Genomic DNA, 18426 nt, shown 5'->3' on the forward strand with positions numbered 1-18426 from the left:
TCACAGGTGTGAGGAGGCCAGCTCGTAGAAGAGCACGTAGCCATCACTGCTGCGCACTTGGCTGGACGACATTGGCGTTACTCTGTCACACAGAAAGACAGGGACACAGAGAAGCTTAACGGTGTGCTCAGTACTCTTGCTCTGAATACACTGTGAATAACTTGTCCTCTGGTAACATTGTCAGGATGGGGGTTGCATTATGAATGACAAGCTGTGGAGCAGGAGAGAGAGATAAGCTGAGAGAGACAGGCTGAGAGAGAGAGAGAGACAGACAGAGAGAGGGGGGGGGGTGAGAGAGAGGGGGGGGGGGGGGGAGAGAGGCTAAGAGAGCTAGAAGGATGAGGGAGAGGTTGAGAGAGAGCCAGGAAGTTAAGAGAGAGACAATAAACAAACAACCAAACAATAACTGGTCTTGAGGCTCAGTTGACTAAGCAATACCAATCCCATGATGAGTGAGTGGGGGAGAGAGAGACAGAGAGGTAGTGAGTGGGGGGGGGGGGGGGAGAGAGAGAGAGACAGAGGTAGTGAGTGGGAGGGAGCCATGAAGCTGATCGAGAGACAGAGGCTGAAATTGGGAGAGATCAGCGGAGCTGGAGTCTCTATGGAGGAGGAGGGAAGAGAAAAGAGAGAGTAGAGTGGGAGGTAGAGGAAGAAAAGAAAGCAGATAAATAGTCAGACAGACAGGCAGACAGACAGACAGACAGACCTGGAGTCGTTGAAGGTGTACCACTCTCCTGAGGTGGGGCTGCGGCAGTAGGCAGTGTAGTGTCCTCCCATGGTGGTTCCTGAGTGGTTGGACACTGCATACAGGTTATACACCGCATTGACTGGGGGGGGAGAGACACACAGGGAGACCGTCACCTTATGGTTCCAACTGAGCATCGCATGACACAGAACATTATGAACATGGATGATAATGGGAGCTACTAGCAACCGGACGGACGTAGCTGAAACTCACCGCTGCTTCCAGAGGCAAACTCCCGCATGTCCAGGTCCTTCATAGGGAAGTTGACGTACGTGGAGAGTTTGCTGCTTCGAACCCGAGCTTCAGAGAAACGTTTCAAATCTGGACAAAGGGCAGGAGTCAAGGAAAGCAGCTTCACTAACTTCCAGCAGGAGGAAATACTAGTCCATACAAGACGCTAGTGCCTGGGAGGCAGCGCAGGACACTAATGTCTGGAAGGCAGCACCTATACAGGACACTAATGCCTGGAAGGCAGCACCTATACAGGTCACTTATGCCTGGAAGGCAGCACCTATACAGGTCACTAATGCCTGGAAGGCAGCCCCTATACAGGACACTAATTCCTGGAAGGCAGCCCCTATACAGGACACTAATGCCTGGAAGGCAGCCCCTATACAGGACACTAATGCCTGGAAGGCACACCTATACAGGTCACTAATGCCTGGAAGGCAGCCCCTATACAGGACACTAATGCCTGGAAGGCAGCCCCTATAAAGGTCCCCATACAGGTCACTAATGCCTGGAAGGCAGCACCTATACAGGTCACTAATGCCTGGAAGGCAGCACCTATACAGGTCACTAATGCCTGGAAGGCAGCACCTATAGAGGACAGTAATGCCTGGAAGGCAGCACCTATACAGGACAGTAATGCCTGGAAGGCAGCCCCTATACAGGACAGTAATGCCTGGAAGGCAGCCCCTATACAGGTCACTAATGCCTGGAAGGCAGCCCCTATACAGGTCACTAATGCCTGGAAGGCAGCCCCTATACAGGTCACTAATGCCTAGAAGGCAGCCCCTATACAGGTCACTAATGCCTGGAAGGCAGCCCCCCTGTCAGTTTGAGGAAGGATACGCAGCACCAGGATCTTGGGGAACTTCTGGACGGTGAACTTCTTAGTGCATCTTCTCCTGGCTTTACACCTGTAGCATGTCTGCAGGAAATACACACCACAGGACGAGCTGGAGCTGCAGTCTTCTACACACACAGACACACACATGCACACACACACACACACACACACACACACACACACGCACCTGCAGCAAGCACACATCTACTGTACATTTCACAAACACACATAATGAGTGCTGAGATGGGTATTGAGTCTCCTGCGAAAGCTGGTGAGTGACTCCCCTGTCCTGATAAGAGTAGTGGGAAGGTCGTCTTTTCTTGCAGGCGCGTCAGCTTTGACGCGCGTTTGTAGACGCTGAATTAAAAAAAAGTTGAACTATTTTCAACTTTTTGAGCGTCAGACGCGAGAAGCGCCATTTCGTCATCGTCGTTTGGCCCAGGCGTTTCAAGCGTTCAAGCGTCTTTGAAGCGTCCGTGTTTCTAGCGTCTTTTCCAGGTGTGATCGCCCCTTAAGGTCTTGAATCTGATGTGAGCTGCAATTGGAAGTCATTGAAGAGGGCTAAGGAGGAGGGTTACATGGGAGATTTTAGGAAGCTTGAAAACCAGAAGGATTGCAGTGTTTTGGACGCGTTGCAGAGGTCTGATGGCGGAGAAAGGCAGCCCGGACAGAAGTGAGTTGCAGTAGTCAAGATGGGAAGTGCCTGGAGTTGTGCACACACACACCTACAGCACACACACACACATCTACAGCACACACACACACATACACACACACATCTACAGCACACACACACACACACACATCTACAGCACACACACACACACATCTACAGCACAAACACACATCTACAGCACAAACACACACATCTACAACATACAAAAAAGTAGATGCCCGTAGAGCACAGTAAAGGCCGGTAGAGGCCAAAAGAGATACTTACGGGTTTCTCATCGCCGTCGAGCACGTCCTCTTTGGTGAAGAGCCTCATGCAGTCCATCAGACTCACCTCTCCATAGCCCTTCTGAGCCCAAACACAGACGCATACAGACAAACATATATATACACACACACACACACACACACACACACACACACGTACATGTACAAGCACACAAAGACAAACAGAGAGAGAGAGAATACATGTTAAGGCCACATAATAATGGGAGTGTGCTTCATACTCCATGCTCCAATAACTAATACTGGGGGGTAAACACTGGGGTAAGGACGATGCAGTGTGTGTGTGTGTGTGTGTGAGAGAGAGAGAGAGAGAGAGAAAGATAGAGTGAAAGTGTGCTCTAACCTTGGCGATGGGTAGCGAGAGGTCCCAGAAGGGGTCGAACACTGTGGAGCAGTAGCCACAGTGACTGCAGGTCAGAGAGCTCTTCAGCTGCCCCACAAACAGGTCTGGTGACGGGCACAACGGAGGATTAGTCTCTCGCAGAGAACCGAGCTGAGCATGGAGCTGCAGCACCTTCTATCTCACTGTCCTGTGTCCAGGATGAACTCGCCTACGATCCTAGTGTCTGCTCCCTCCATGACAAACTCACCTACGATCCTACTGTCTTCTCTCTCCAGGATAAACTCACCTATAATCCTACTGTCTTCTCCCTCCTGGATAAACTCACCTACAATCTTACTGTCTTCTCCCTCCTGGATAAACTCACCTACAATCTTACTGTCTTCTCTCTCTAGGTATTTGCTCCACATCTTCTTGCCTTTCTCCTCATCCCTGCAGAGAGGAACACACACGAACAACAACAACAACATCATTAGAAGCAACTAAGGGCTTCAAAATTCACAAAACTCATCTTCAATGATCAATTTAACTTTTACAAAACACTCTATTCTGTGAGTCTCTGTTAAACATATACTTTATTTTGGGCATTTTTTGCAAATCCCATACATTTTAGACTAGCCCTACAATGGCGGAAATGCTAAAATAAAGCAACAAAATGACGACATCACCTCAACACTCTATGGGAGGGAGACAATGAGTGAGTGAAACATCTTGATCTTTGAAAAATCAAAAATGGAGGCGCAACTGGAATAGCAAGTTTATATCCAACATTTATCAAAAGTGTTTGTCAATTATTCCAATCACTGGCGGGGGAGTCCATTGGCGGTTGGCTGGCGGGGTGAATACTCACGGCAGGTGGTCCAAGTCCTCCGTGGAGCCGCGCGGCCGCATCGACACCCGGTTCACCTCGTTGTGCAGTCCGTCCAGCAGGAAGCGCAGGAACTCCTGGGCATCCTGTTGGCTGAGGACACACACGACCGCACGCACGCATGCACACACGCGCGCACGCATACACACACACACACACACACACAGACATGCACACAACCAGGCACGCATAGTTAGCATTCTGCACTGCAGTGTGAACCCATCTGCACAACTGACAGGTGGTTTGGGTCTAAAGGGGAGGAGCTTACTTGTATCCTACGAAGCGGGGAGCAAATCTCTGGATTTGGGTCTTAAACTCTGACGGGCTGACGGCCTCACTGCTGCTAGATGACCAAATGGTCTGGAGCAGCTTGGCAAACTCTGCAACCACAACAACAACAAGACTGGTCAGCTTAGCAAACACAACAGAGAGCACACGTCATTGTTGCAGGGCTGCTGGTAGAGGTCTTCTTGAATATTCCCAATATCCATTTTTCACTAGCCAGGTTTCCATCCACACGTTTTATGCTAATTAAGTTATATCGAATTAAAAATGCCTTTTGGAAACAGTAAAATTCGATTAAAAATCATGAAAATCGACAAGAAGTTTGTACTGTCGATCTCATCGGATTTTCTCTTGTTCGATAAAAGTCTTTTGTGATAAATGCTTTATCCGATTTAAAGCTCTAGATGGAAACGCACATTCACCGGCTTTATTCGCATTCATATTTTTAGCGATCCTCACACAATTCGATTGACAAGTGGTTGGAAACATGGCTTCTGACCCAATCCGTATCCCAGTCAATTTCCGGAGGGGGGAATCAATTATCTTTTGGACACGAGTCAGGTACAGATGTACTTGGATTACATTGTGGGATATAAGGTGCACAATCTAGATATCCAACGTTAATGATAAGAACACATTAAAAGTCATTAAAACATGTGTGAGGCATTTGTGACTCATTGCATGATTGACAGATGTGAAAGTGACTGATGCAACGTTTCACCAGAGAAGAGGACAGTAAAGGCGATCTGTCTGGTAGCTGCAGTGAGCTAAGAGCAGCAGCAGAGGAGCCAGATGGGGAGCAGAGTGTAGCTTTCTTTGCTTTACCTTGAATAAAAGCTACGCACCATTGGTGACTGATTATTCAATTGCCTGTGCTGTTGTAGATGTCTGTCTCGCTCGGATTCAGATTACCAACGGATATGGTCAACTTTTCCTTAGATATGGATATGGTTCAGATCTCTATTACAATTACAAATATATAATTTGGATATAGACAAAAAGGCCACAGGTAAGATTCAATTCAGATACTATATATCCGTGAGGGCTTCTATTTCCTGGTCAGTGTGAGAGCAGAGCTGTGGACAGACATGGCCTGGTTCAATACTGCCTGTCTCTCTGTTGGAGTTCTGCTGGGTTCAGCCAGACAGCACCGTGCTAAACCTTCAGCACTCCAGTCGTCTCAGAGAGGTTAAATCTACCGGTTCAGCCCCCATGGGAAGATGGCTGACTGAACCGCCCTGTGATTGGCTACTTGGGGTTTGTCCTGTGACGTGCAATTTGCCTCTGGCCTCGGTCTCACCTTCCATGAGCGCTGTGTTTGTGCGGCTGTTGTTGTTCAGGTCCCGGCGATGGGAGTTGTGCAGACAATAGTCCCGCAGGCTGTGGGTGTTGCTGAGACACTGGAGGATAGAGTTCATGAAGCACTGCATGCACAGCGCACACGCACACACACACACACACACACACACACACACACACACACACACACACACACACACACACACACACACACTGGATTAGAAAAGGCTCTGCCGTTGAGAGGCCACCTCTATGCCCCTCTCTGGTAGTGTGGCCTTCACTCACTGTTCTGTGTTCTCTCTACTGTTCTTTGTGATATATTCTAAGTTCTACATTCCGTGCTCTATGTTCCACGTATGCTCCGTGCTCTATAGGGACATGTTCTAGTGTACTCACTGTATCAGTGTTCTAGTGTACTCACTGTATTAGTGTTTTAGTGTACTCACTGTATTAGTGTTCTAGTGTACTCACTGTATCAGTGTTCTAGTGTACTCACTGTATAAGTGTTCTAGTGTACTCACTGTATCAGTGTTCTAGTGTACTCACTGTATTAGTGTTTTAGTGTACTCACTGTATTAGTGTTCTAGTGTACTCACTGTATCAGTGTTCTAGTGTACTCACTGTATTAGTGTTCTAGTGTACTCACTGTATTAGTGTTTTAGTGTACTCACTGTATTAGTGTTCTAGTGTACTCACTGTATTAGTGTTCTAGTGTACTCACTGTATTAGTGTTCTAGTGTACTCACTGTGTTCCCCAGGTTCCGTAGTCCCACCAGGCCCTGGGCGCTCTTGGAGTTCTAGGAGAGACCAGACAAAAGCAACGTCACCTGATTAGACTAAACTGCCTGAACGCGTACGAGAATGTGACGTTAAAATAAATAAATAAAGTGTCCTGCTATACATCCGCCTCCCCCAGTAGGGTGGGAAACCAGGAAGAGCATTCTTGTATTCTTATTGAATATTTTCTTCTGCTCTCTGCCCAACTTCATGCCATTTATCGTGTTCCCTCTGTCACTGGTGATGATTGTGCAGTATGAATGTGTATATGTAGTATGAATGTGTATATGTAGTATGAATGTGTATATGCAGTATGAATGTGTGTATATATAGTATTAATGTGTATACATAGTATGAATGTGTATATGTAGTATGAATGTGTATATGTAGTATGAATGTGTATATGCAGTATGAATGTGTGTATATATAGTATTAATGTGTATATATAGTATGAATGTGTATATGCAGTCTGTGGACTGTAGAAACTGCATTGCCCTTGGGGGATGAATAAAGCCATCTGTAGAAGGACAGGAGAGGTCTAGGTCTCCTGTCTCTAGTCTATACCTACCCACAACACACACACACAACCATCTACTGTACATCACTTAGTCTGCATAAACGCGCGCACACAAGCACACACACTTTACATCATCTAGTCAACACGTCACCTAATCTGTGCGCAGGGCTGAAAATGAACACCTGCCACCGGCCAAATGCAGGTACAATTTCCAATTGGCTACTAGATTTGGGAAGGCTATCTGAAAAATATATATACTTGTCCAGTAGATTTTTTCATCTACAGTCCCCTTGGCAGGTGACTCACCGTGAGCCAAAAAGTTAATTTTCACCCCTGTCTGTGCGTTATGAGCACCAAACCATCTCAGAAGACATTTTGCTGTTATATAACAGCTCAGCCATCTGTCCCTGTCCAACAGCCAGAGGGCGTTCTGACATCCCACAACCTCTCAGCCTGACCCTCATCCTCTCACCCTGACCCTCATCCTCTCAGCCTGACCCTCATCCTCTCACCCTGACCCTCATCCTCTCAGCCTGACCCTCATCCTCTCAGCCTGACCTCAATCCTCTCACCCTGACCCTCATCCTCTCACCCTGACCCTCATCCTCTCACCCTGACCCCCAGCCTCCCACCCTGACCCTCATCCTCTCACCCTGACCCTCATCCTCTCACCCTCATCCTCTCACCCTGACCCCCAGCCTCCCACCCTGACCCCCAGCCTCTCACCCTGACCCTCATCCTCTCAGCCTGACCCCCATCCTCTCATCCTGACACTCATCCTCTCACCCTGACCCTCATCCTCTCACCCTGACCCCCAGCCTCCCACCCTGACCCTCATCCTCTCACCCTGACCCTCATCCTCTCAGCCTGACCCCCATCCTCTCATCCTGACCCTCATCCTCTCACCCTGACCCTTATCCTCTCACCCTAACCCCCATCCTCTCACCCTGACCCTCGTCCTCTCACCCTGACCCTCATCCTCTCATCCTGACCCTCATCCTCTCAGCCTGACCCCCAGCCTCACATGAAGATGAAGTCTAACCAAATGGGCCCAGATGTGTCACACATATTTGTCTTAGTTTGGGCTACATATATATATTTTTAACCCTTCTGAATATAGTGAGCAATGTACCAGAAACATACGAGCACCGACTATGTGGTGCGATTAAAATCCTATTATATAACGAGCGACCTGCCACGACACTGCTCCTGCACAAAGGCTTAACGGGGGCTTAGCTACGGCGAGTGGCATGACGGCCAAACCCCCAATATCGCCACGCCACCAACGCCGACTTCCCAGTAGGCCATCCATCTCCGTACAGATAGCGACAATATTGTCACGTAGCGTTCATCGATCATAGTAATAACAGCCTGCGTTAGACAACTCCACTACAAGGTAGCTTACCACTGCGCACACGGGACAGGAGCCCAGTAGTATTGTCGCCGTTATGCGCACTCTTACCTTTGCTTGATTGATGAGAAGCCCCACTAACGTTGACACGAGAGCCGACCGCGACATGCTCGAGCTTTTGCGCCGCATCCCTTGCTTTAAGAACGGCCAGGCGGCCGTAGGGTCCTCAGGGACGGTCACCGCATATGACTGTCGCATGCTTGGCATAATTGTAGCCGCTCGGCGCGCCTATAGGCGATTTCCAGCGAGTAGCAAACAGCTCTGGACTCACCAGGGATGATTCTCACTTGTTCTAGTCCCTGTTCCAAGAATTTGAATTATAATATTTGCTTGTAGCCGAAAAAGTTTTTTGAACTCTTTATCCTGATCGTTTTATTGGTCGGTAAAAAAAAGCATATTCTTCAAAATAGTCTACCGTAGGTAAAGGGACACAGAACGGTTCATGTAGCATGAGACCTGTGGCGCTCGTTAAATATCAAAACGGGTAAATCCAACAAGCATGACACCGATGACGGGCGTGCCGGTGATCATCGCAGTGACTTATGGTGCGTTCGTTTATAACTAGGAGGTGGCAAATTGCGACTTGCTACTAGGAATGATTAAATAAAACGCCGCATGAACTCGCACTTCCTCGTCGCAAATTCGGATATGTTTTTCAGCCCCCAGTTGCTCGAATGCACTAGATATAACTAGGTAACTGTGATATAATGGTATATAGCCCGAATGCACACAGGTCGGAGGTAGGTATTTTGCCACTTGCGACTTTTGCCAACTCCGACCACAAACGAATGCACCATAAGAGCTCTACGGACACGCCCCTTTCGGCTTAAAAAGTACAAACGTCAGAAACCGCCTCGAGCCATGGCCACAGACGTCATACTGCGAGTGATCCATTCACGTAATGATCCCCTCCACGCTCTCCGGGAATATAAATAGTACGACCCTTTCCAAAGGGACTGGGGACATTCTCATCACCATCTGCTGTCCATATTAACAGAATTTCTCTAAACGAACAATAACTAAATGTAAAATCCATGTATTTCAGAAGAGGTTCATTACAATGAAAGATACAAGGTCAGAGCAATGACAGAGCAAGACTTCATCCGTAGTAGTGGTGAATGGTTAGGACCATGGAGGAATATGTAGCTATACTGGGTCTCAAATGATACCAGATGATGGACTGAATAGTTGGAGAGTAAGAGAGAGAGAGAGAGAGAGAGAGAGAAGGAGAGGGAGCAAGATAATGGTAGTTCAGGAGAGGGAGAGTGTTTGTGTTTACAACAAACAGCCAAGGAACACATGCCATCCGCTGGCTCAGTGTGTGACACACAAGGGAGAGAGGTCAGACCAGACAAGGCCACACACCAGACTAAACCAGAACAGACTAAGGTGGCAAAGGTCTGGAAATTTTCAAAAAAATAGGAAACTTTCAATGGGAATTTGCAGAATTGATGGGAAGGAACGGTATGAAAATATACGGCTGTGTCATCCATCCATGTAAAATCTAATTTTAATGGCTGGGGTATAATGCTTCCACGCGCGCATTGTGTTGCCTCTGGGTATGAAATGCGCTATACAAATAAAGCTTTGATTGATTGATTGATTGATTGATTCCACACTTCTGAAGAAGTGGCATTGCTCTATGTCCCCCCCCCCCTGCTCCCCCCAGTGTCTTACCGAGGAGTCCCTGCAGGGGGAGCTGGAGCGCCCTGTGCTGCTCTTCTCCCAGGCGGTGAGGCTCCTGCTGCTGCTGGTCTCCAGGGCGGAGCTGCGCGACAGGGCCTCCTGTGTGGAGCTGCGTGGGAGGCCCGCGCCGGCGCCGTAGCCGGACCGCGGGCTGTACGACTCGGCCACCTCGCTGGCCCTGCTGCGGTAGCCCCTGGCGAGCGAGGACGGCGAGGAGGGCGAGGGCTCCGTCAGGCCCAGGGAGGACAGGTCGCGGCACAGGTCGCTCTGGGACACGGACCTGCGGCGGCTGAGGGAGATGCCGGAGGAGGTGGGCGAGGAGGAGGAGAGGTGGTGGCTGTGCTGCCCGGCGGAGGAGGAGGAGGAGGAGGAGGAGGAGTAGCCGTAGCTGGAGTAGCCCGCCCCGCCGCTAAGCCCCGCCCCATAGCTGCGGACGGGGGCTCTGCTCAGGCTCTCGCTGCGCCGCCCGGCGCTGCTCAGGAGGTCGGAGCGCGGGACCGGCCGGCCGCGGTCGCGCTCGGGCTCGGACGACGAGCTGTAGTTGCGCACTCGGCTGGTGCTGCTCAGGTAGGAGGAGGAGTAGCCTGAGGAGGAGGAGGAGGGCTTGTAGGAGCTCAGGCCCGGTGTCAAGGAGGAGCCATAAGAGCTGTAGTGGCTGGAGTAGGAGGAGCCTGTGTAGCGCTTGGCGGTGGTCGACACTCGAGACATGCTGGTGGGTCAGCCTCTGAGAACGCCGCGGGAGACTGCATTGACTGCAAGGAGAAGAGAGAACACACACACACACACACAGCAACCTGTTAGTGAGAGAGCTAATGGTATACATAATGATATACTGATACATTCTATAAATCTGTATCAGTATATTCTATTTAAATCAATAAATCTATGTATATACATATATATATATATATATATATATATATATATATATATATATATATATATATATATATATATATACAGGGCCAAAAGAGAGAGTGAGAGAGACAGAGAGAGAGAGAGTGAGAGAGACAGAGAGAAAGAGAATGAGAGAGACAGAACGAGAGAGAGAGAGAGAGAGAAAGAGAGGGAGAGAGAGAGTGGAGTGTAAGGGGATCTGTGTTGTAGCAGCGAGCGCTCAGCTGACGGTAGGAGGTTAGGTAGCAGCAGCAGGACTATGTGTTCCTGCCCGGCCCGCTCTGGTTTGGGCTCCTGTTCACCAGCCAATGCAGCGTCTGAATAAATAAAACTATCTGGTGTTGTTGATCCGTGTTGGGTTTAGTGGGGTAGGCTCGTATTTCTTCAATCTGTCTCACTCTCCCTCTCTCTCTCCCTCTCTCTGTCTCTCTCTCACCCCCCTCCCTCTCTGTTGCTCATGACAGGCCACAGGGTATTAATAATTCATCATATCGATCTGTAGTGGACAGGCAGATATACAGACAGACAGGCAGATAGACAGACAAACAGGCAGACAGGGAGAGTGGGAACATAGGAGGCAGACGTGCATACCTCAGGTGCAGTACTGCTGGTTAGCTAAAGCTACAGTTTGGGCTAAGCTAGCTACAGGCTTACATCCCACCTCTAGCCTGTGCTAAGATAGCTACAGGCCTACATCCCAGCCCTAGTCCGTGCTAAGATAGCTACAGGCCTACACCCCAGCCCTAGTCCGTGCTAAGATAGCTACAGGCCTACATCCCAGCCCTAGCCCGTGCTAAGATAGCTACAGGCCTACACCCCAGCCCTAGTCCGTGCTAAGATAGCTACAGGCCTACATCCCAGCCCTAGTCCATGCTAAGATAGCTACAGGCCTACATCCCAGCCCTAGTCCGGGCTAAAATAGCTATAAGCCTACATCAGAGCCAGTTTTCTTCATTTGTATGCTTATTGCTACTATGCATATTCTGTATCTACATTTCCAAACCTTTGCTGTAATTTTTCCACTGCTGAAACGCCAAATTTCTCCCTATCCCTAGGGGGGTCATTTAAGCATATCGGAGGTGGGGAGGAGGGACTCCAGACATCTCCACGGTAACCCAGCTCCTGGCTATTCTGTATCGCCTCCCCAGATCCCACAAGATGCTGGTTTTCATAACGGCACAGAAACTAGCAGCATTGGTCGCTTGCTACAAACATACCAGGCCATAGAGACTATGGCTGAAAGGCAACGTGTCTGATTATCACTGCAGGATGTCAGGGACTCTACAGCAGTAGACTCACACTCCTAACATTCCCCCACTAAGCCTGTTCTAACACCACTAACCAGTTCAAGCCACACTAACCTGTCTAACCCTAGCGGCGCTGCTGCCCTCCAGCATGTAAAGCCAGGGGAAGCTCCGGGGCCTGATTCTATCTGCTTATACTCCATGCCGCGCCTGCCTTGAAGTCCTGGTTAAGAGCGTTCCTCTCTTCCTGCTTGCGCCAACTCAGGATCCCCAAAATCTAGGGAAGAGCCCTAGTTGTCGCAATCCCTAAGCTGAACAGGCCTGAAGGGGACCCCAAGAGTTACCGCCCCATCTCTCTGAATGTAACCAATCCAAGATCCTCGAGCGGCTCATCTACGCCCGCGTTGGAACCAATCGAACCGACCCGCTGCTCCCACAGAGCAGGCCGGGCTCCGACGTGGGAGATTGACCGTAGATCAAGTCTCTTTGATAACTCAAGACATCGAGGACAGCTTTTCGGTTAAGAAGTAGGTCAGAACCGTCTTTATAGACCTGACGGCTGCCTACGACAGGCACATGGTCAGCATGATCATGGAGCGTGTCCGAAACCGCAGCTTTACCCTCACCACCGGTAGCGGACAGCGAAGCAGGTTGCAACGCCTTAAGAACGGCGTCCCCCAGGGATCTGTCCTGGCCCCCCTCCTTTATAACATCTACACCTACGACCTGCCAAACACAGTCTCCAGGAAGTATGCCTATGCAGACGACCTTGCGCTGGTGTACTCAGCTGGAGACTGGCAGGCCGTGGAGGAGACCCTGAGCCAGGACATGCAGACACTAGCGGCATACCTCCAGAAATGGAGATTGAAGCTCAGTGAGGCAAAGACGGTGTCGGCGGCCTTCCACCTTAACAACAAGGAAGCCAAACATGAGCTCCGAGTGCACACCGACGGAACATTCCTGCCATACAGCACCGAACCAACCTATCTCAGCGTGACATTGGACATTGGAGATCTTAACATCAACGAGGCAGGATGGACGGACCACATCTGGCGTGCAGAGTGGGAGGCAAACACCTCCAGACTCCGTGATTTCATCCCGGCCACCGGTCCTTCCCCTACCGGGATGGACTTACTCAGACCGGCGTGGGTGAGGCTTAATCGCCTGAGGCTTAATTGGACCGGTGTCGGACACTTCTGCTCATCGATGCACAGATGGGGCTTGGCATCCTGTGTGGTGTGCAAGTGTGGCGCTGAGGAACAAACCACAGACCATGTCATCCAGGACTGTCCGACATACCGGACACCCAACGGAATGCGTGGCCTGACGGTTTTGGATGACGAAACGGTGACATGGCTCCTGGAGGTGTGCCCGGATATATAGCCCGGGTTACCCCTCACCCAGGCTTGGGGTGGTAAAAGGATAGCCCCTTGGCCCCGAGCCTGGGGAGGAGAGGAGAACACAACACCTAACCCGCACGAAGAAGAAGAAGAAGAAGAAGAAGAAGAAGAAGAAAATGAAGAACTTCCTGTTTAGTAGATGTGGATCAATAGCCTTATCTTCCTGTTTAGTTTTTGTGTTTGCTAACCTAGTTGGCCTTAACAATGAAAATGGCCCACATTGCAATCGCTCAGTAAGCATGTCGTCCCCCACCAATGATCTCCCCCTTTGTGTCAGTGAAGCTGTGGAAGTCATTTGCAGGTGTATTCTCATGATGGGGGCAGCTGTGGCTCAGTGGTAGAGCGGATCGTCCAATAACAGGATCGCAGGGTCAGCGGTTCGAATCCCGGCTCCTCCTGTCCATAATGTCAAAGTGTCCTGGGGCAAGACACTGAACCCCAAATTGCTCCCAATGAGCAGGCTATCACCTTGCATGGCAGCTGCCGCCATTGGTGTGTGAATGTCTGTGTGAATGGGTGAATGATAGTCCATTGTAAAGCGCTTTGGATGAAAGCGCTATATAGCCTAAGTACAGTCCATTTACCATATGATAAACATGATGAACACTAAAATTTGTGAAAACAAAGGCGAAAAAAAAAATCTCTGATGCCATAGATATTTTATTTGTATACTAATATCACAGACCCAAAACAATTTGGAAAGTTAAATGAAGCACACCTGCTCACAGTGCATCATCAGCGTGCATAAGCCGATCTGTAATCGTTGCTGCTGCAGTTTCATAACAATGTCCCGTTCATATCCCTTAACAGCCAAGCACAACTAAGTCAAAGTGAATAAATACCGCTTCTTAAAATGTAATAAGCTAACTAGCTAGCTAGACACAATAGCTAGTCAACTAGTCATCAAGTCAGTAACAGCTGGGCAAGTTGTATTACTATTATGTTATGTTGGGTAGCCTATGATCATTTAGATGTCCTTTTGCAAGCACGGGAGAGCAGGCTAGAGTAGACATGCTTCTCAAAGGTGCTCGCCCAAAGCTCCAGAGGACAAACTGGTGAAGCGAATTTCAAGCATGGGAGCAAGAAGGAGAGTAATAGGCCAATATACAATACACACCCACAGACACCCCAGCTATGGGCATGACAAACAGTTTGGCAGTAGGACACATATATGACCTAGCCATACATTATCACTAGTCTAATTTATCCAACATTATCAAACTACCCAAACAAGAACTATCTAATCTATCCTGTGAAATACAACTGCTAATAACTGTATCCACAATGTACCTAACCTCTACAGTAACCTATGAGAATACTGATATGTAGAACAAGGATCAGAGAAGCAACGAAGCTCCACTTCTGTGGATTTGGAAAGTATAAGGACCCCGGAGTAGAATGGACCATACAAAGTATAGTTTTTGTGCAGAAAGCAATGGGGACATTTTATTGTGGGCTGGGTATCGATTCGAATTTCAAGAATCGATTCGATTCCGATTCACAAGGTTCAGAATCGATTATCATGATTCGATTCGATTCAATATCGATTCTGTTAGTGTTACTAAAACCTGTTTTTTTTTTAGCTGTAACCTTTATTACACGACTGCCAAGTTATGCAACACATCAATACTAGGGCTGGGTTTCGATACTGATCGAAAATTAATGAATGAATGAATGAATGAATCATTGAATGAATGAATAAACTATTAATTCCTTCATTTATTAATTCATTCATTAAATAAAAGATCGATTTTGGGATTCATGAATCGATTCTGAATCATTTGATTCATCGATTTTTTTAACCCAGCCCTAATTGTGGTTAGCACCCCCAGGCTCCGTTTTTATTAGCCTACATTTTGCATTTTGTGATTTATCCAATTTCGTTCCAATGTTACAGTCTCTCTGCCATCCATTCTAACTCATAGTAGGCTGTAGGTGATAACACAGACTGCAGCATCACCCGATCATCATTAATCAAGCCACTGCCTCCTGGAATACACTACTAACCTGGTCTTTTCAGAGTATAGAGAATCCTGAGTATGTTCTCATCTACCAGGGTTAGCCTACAGAATGTGCGTGATGACGCAAGCTCTACCCAGGGGTGACATTGCATGTAGGATCAGCATTGACTCACTGTGGAGTTTGTGTGTGTGTGTGTGTGGGTGTGTGTGTGTGTGTGCGTGCGTGCGTGTGTGTGTATTGGAGAAGTGAGAAATGCTGTGCTACTGTAAACTGTGGGTTCTACAGCTGAGTCAGGTTGGCGGCCAAGCTTGAGTCGTGTATGTTTCAAAATGGTGCTTAGACCATCTGCTCTTCTAACTTTGGGAGCACTTTAAATAGCCTGGTGTTTACCTGCTGATCACTGTCACATACTCATCAGTACCTGGTACCCTAGTGTTGCTCTGTCCACACTAGCAAAGTAGCGCAAATTCTTCATACCCCTGGGGTGCAGCTACAGCTACAATGATTTTAGTGCAACAACAACAACAACAACAACAACAACATGAGAATGTGTGTCCAAAATGCAACACAACAACTCAACAGCACAGAAAAACCCTGTCCTCACCCAGAGCAGCTGAGCCAACAGTGGAAAGGACTCCTGCTCAATGGAATCATGTTTGAAATCAGGACATACTGAGCTGGTGTGGGGGTGTGGCTGGGTCTTAGGACCAGCTATATTTACCCTGAAATGTGAGTAGATAAGAGACTAGTGTCTGTGAGGCTGCACTGATGCCTGCCTGCCTTCCCACTGCCCGGTGGCAAAGACATCTAGCCTTCCTTCTGTCCAGTAGGTATACATCTACAGTAGCCTTCCTTCTGTCCAGTAGCTACACATCTAACCATCCTCTGTCCAGTAGCTACACATCCCCCAATCCAACATCCAACCATTCCTGCCTCCCTAGCAACACATCCCAAAATTCCTGCTGCCCTAACATCACAATCAACACCAAACTCACCAGTGAGCATACAACCATAAACGACCCACTGTCCTCCAGCTCCCCCGCCTCAGCACTACCACCTGCCAGATGACATCACAGCCCTGAATGAGGAGCACAACCACTAACGGCGCTTCCCTGAGATTGTTGGCCGAGAACTAGTTCCGCTCAAGCTAAGGATGACATCTAACCTGGAGACTAAGAGGGATGGTGGTGCCCTCATCTTTTCCATTGTAACGTCTTGAGGCTGCCGCTGTTGTGATACATTTCTCAAAACTGAGTAAAATGACTCAAGTGTCAAAACCTGCATGGTGTCAGTATAAGACATAGGGATTTCATTCAAAAATCCATACCTGTCGTTTATAACAGTGACAGAAAGGCAGTCTCTGTACACTCACTGATGCTCCCTCTTTTATAATGACTATTTGCTTATCAATGACTCAATCATTTAGTCAGCTGGCCTATTGAGCAAATGATTTATGAGCCTATTTCAAGAATAAACCTACGCATTACCACTGACTGATAGCTTTGCTCTGGATTTCATCAGAGGTGTGTGTGGTGGGAGTGTGTCCAGTTTCAGCCACGTGAGTTGTTCCAGGGTGTCAGAGCCACTGCAAACATGTGTTCAGAACCATCAATCAGGAAAATAATTTGATCTGAGTTTGTGAGTTGTGAGGATTGTAACACTGAGTGAGTGTGTGTGTGTGTGTGTGCTCAGTTCTGATTACCTGCTATTTGTGGAGCTGTGTTTCTCAGTCCCCGCAGACAGCGATGGAGTGGGGCCAGCTCATCCTACGTACAGTACAAACCCCTCCAGCCTCTGAGTCGGTCCCCTATTGGCACACCTGGGGACACAGAGGGACAGGATGGAGCAGAGGTGGGTGAGTATGAGTCATCTCAGATCAATACCTCCCATATATACAGATCTGATCATGATAGACTTATTTCTCCACTGAAGTAAAAAAAACTGATAAGCTTGATACTTGTTGTTGTTGTTGTTGTGAGGCTGTTTGTTTAGAACTAGCCCCCCCTAGTAATACTAGGTAGCCTTAGTATTACAGAGCCTGGGTGGTTCAGTAATACTAGGTAGCCTTAGTATTACAGAGCCTGGGTGGTTCGGTAGAAAGCTAGGTAACCCAGCACATATCACCCTATTGACATGAAACAGTGAATGCATATCCACATTCACTAGCCAGACCCCTGGTGCAGAGACAGATACACACAAACCAGCCAGGCACTGGATGACAGGCATCAATAACACTACAGTAACGAGGTGGATTTCTGGAACTCTAAAAATGTCGAGAACTTCTGGAAATGCCTTCCACCTAGCTCATCACTCCTAAAACGGATTAGCACAGAGCAAGTGCCACACACACACACACACACACACACACACACACACACACACACACACACACACACACACACACACACACACACACACACACACAAACACAAGCACATACACAGAATTACACAGAAACACACAAACATAGAGGTAAAAAGAAATGTTACCCTTTGTAAATAGAGCAAAGTCTTGGCGTGTCTCCGGGGTGCTATGGGCGTCCAGACAGACTGGGGTGCTGCCGTGGAGTGTAGAGGCAGTGGCCCCAGAATGAGAGAGCAGCAGCAGAGAGATTGTATGAGCACAGCCATCCAGAATGCCAGAGATCAGGTTACACAGCCGGTAAATATAGCAGTTGCCTCTGACCTCCACAGGTCACCCAACACTCAGTGGCATTCCAATTCCCCCTTAAAGGACTAGCATTAAGGCTTTTTTATAGGACAGGACGGGTAAGCAACAAACCAAATTGGTTGGTGAAATTATCATTGAAACTTTGGCAACTGGCGAGGACTGGAAGCCAACTCGGTGGTGCGCCTCAGAACATTATAATCAATGTTCAACCAGTAGGAAATGTGAATAAACAAACGGTCACAGTTGTTAACATTATGGCTTCACTGGTATGTTGTATTATAGCTCTCAAGTACGCA

The 18426-nt window shown here is 48.3% G+C and overlaps 1 protein-coding gene across 1 annotated transcript; it reads right to left on the reverse strand.

The window, feature by feature from the left end:
• On the reverse strand, positions 1 to 10665 carry LOC311325289 (ubiquitin carboxyl-terminal hydrolase 2-like; the record flags this gene model as incomplete). Its single annotated transcript, XM_084457954.1, has 12 exons — positions 1 to 82; positions 707 to 827; positions 959 to 1066; positions 1820 to 1898; positions 2758 to 2838; positions 3118 to 3221; positions 3482 to 3546; positions 3965 to 4075; positions 4251 to 4362; positions 5568 to 5691; positions 6313 to 6363; positions 9949 to 10665. The coding sequence occupies 12 exons, from the start codon at positions 10663 to 10665 to the stop codon at positions 1 to 3; spliced, it is 1755 nt and encodes a 584-aa protein (XP_084314080.1).
• Positions 10666 to 18426: the final 7761 nt, after the last annotated feature.

The sequence above is a fragment of the Borostomias antarcticus genome (assembly GCF_949987555.1).
Source record: "Borostomias antarcticus genome assembly, chromosome: 1".
Classification (NCBI taxonomy): Eukaryota; Metazoa; Chordata; class Actinopteri; order Stomiiformes; family Stomiidae; genus Borostomias; species Borostomias antarcticus.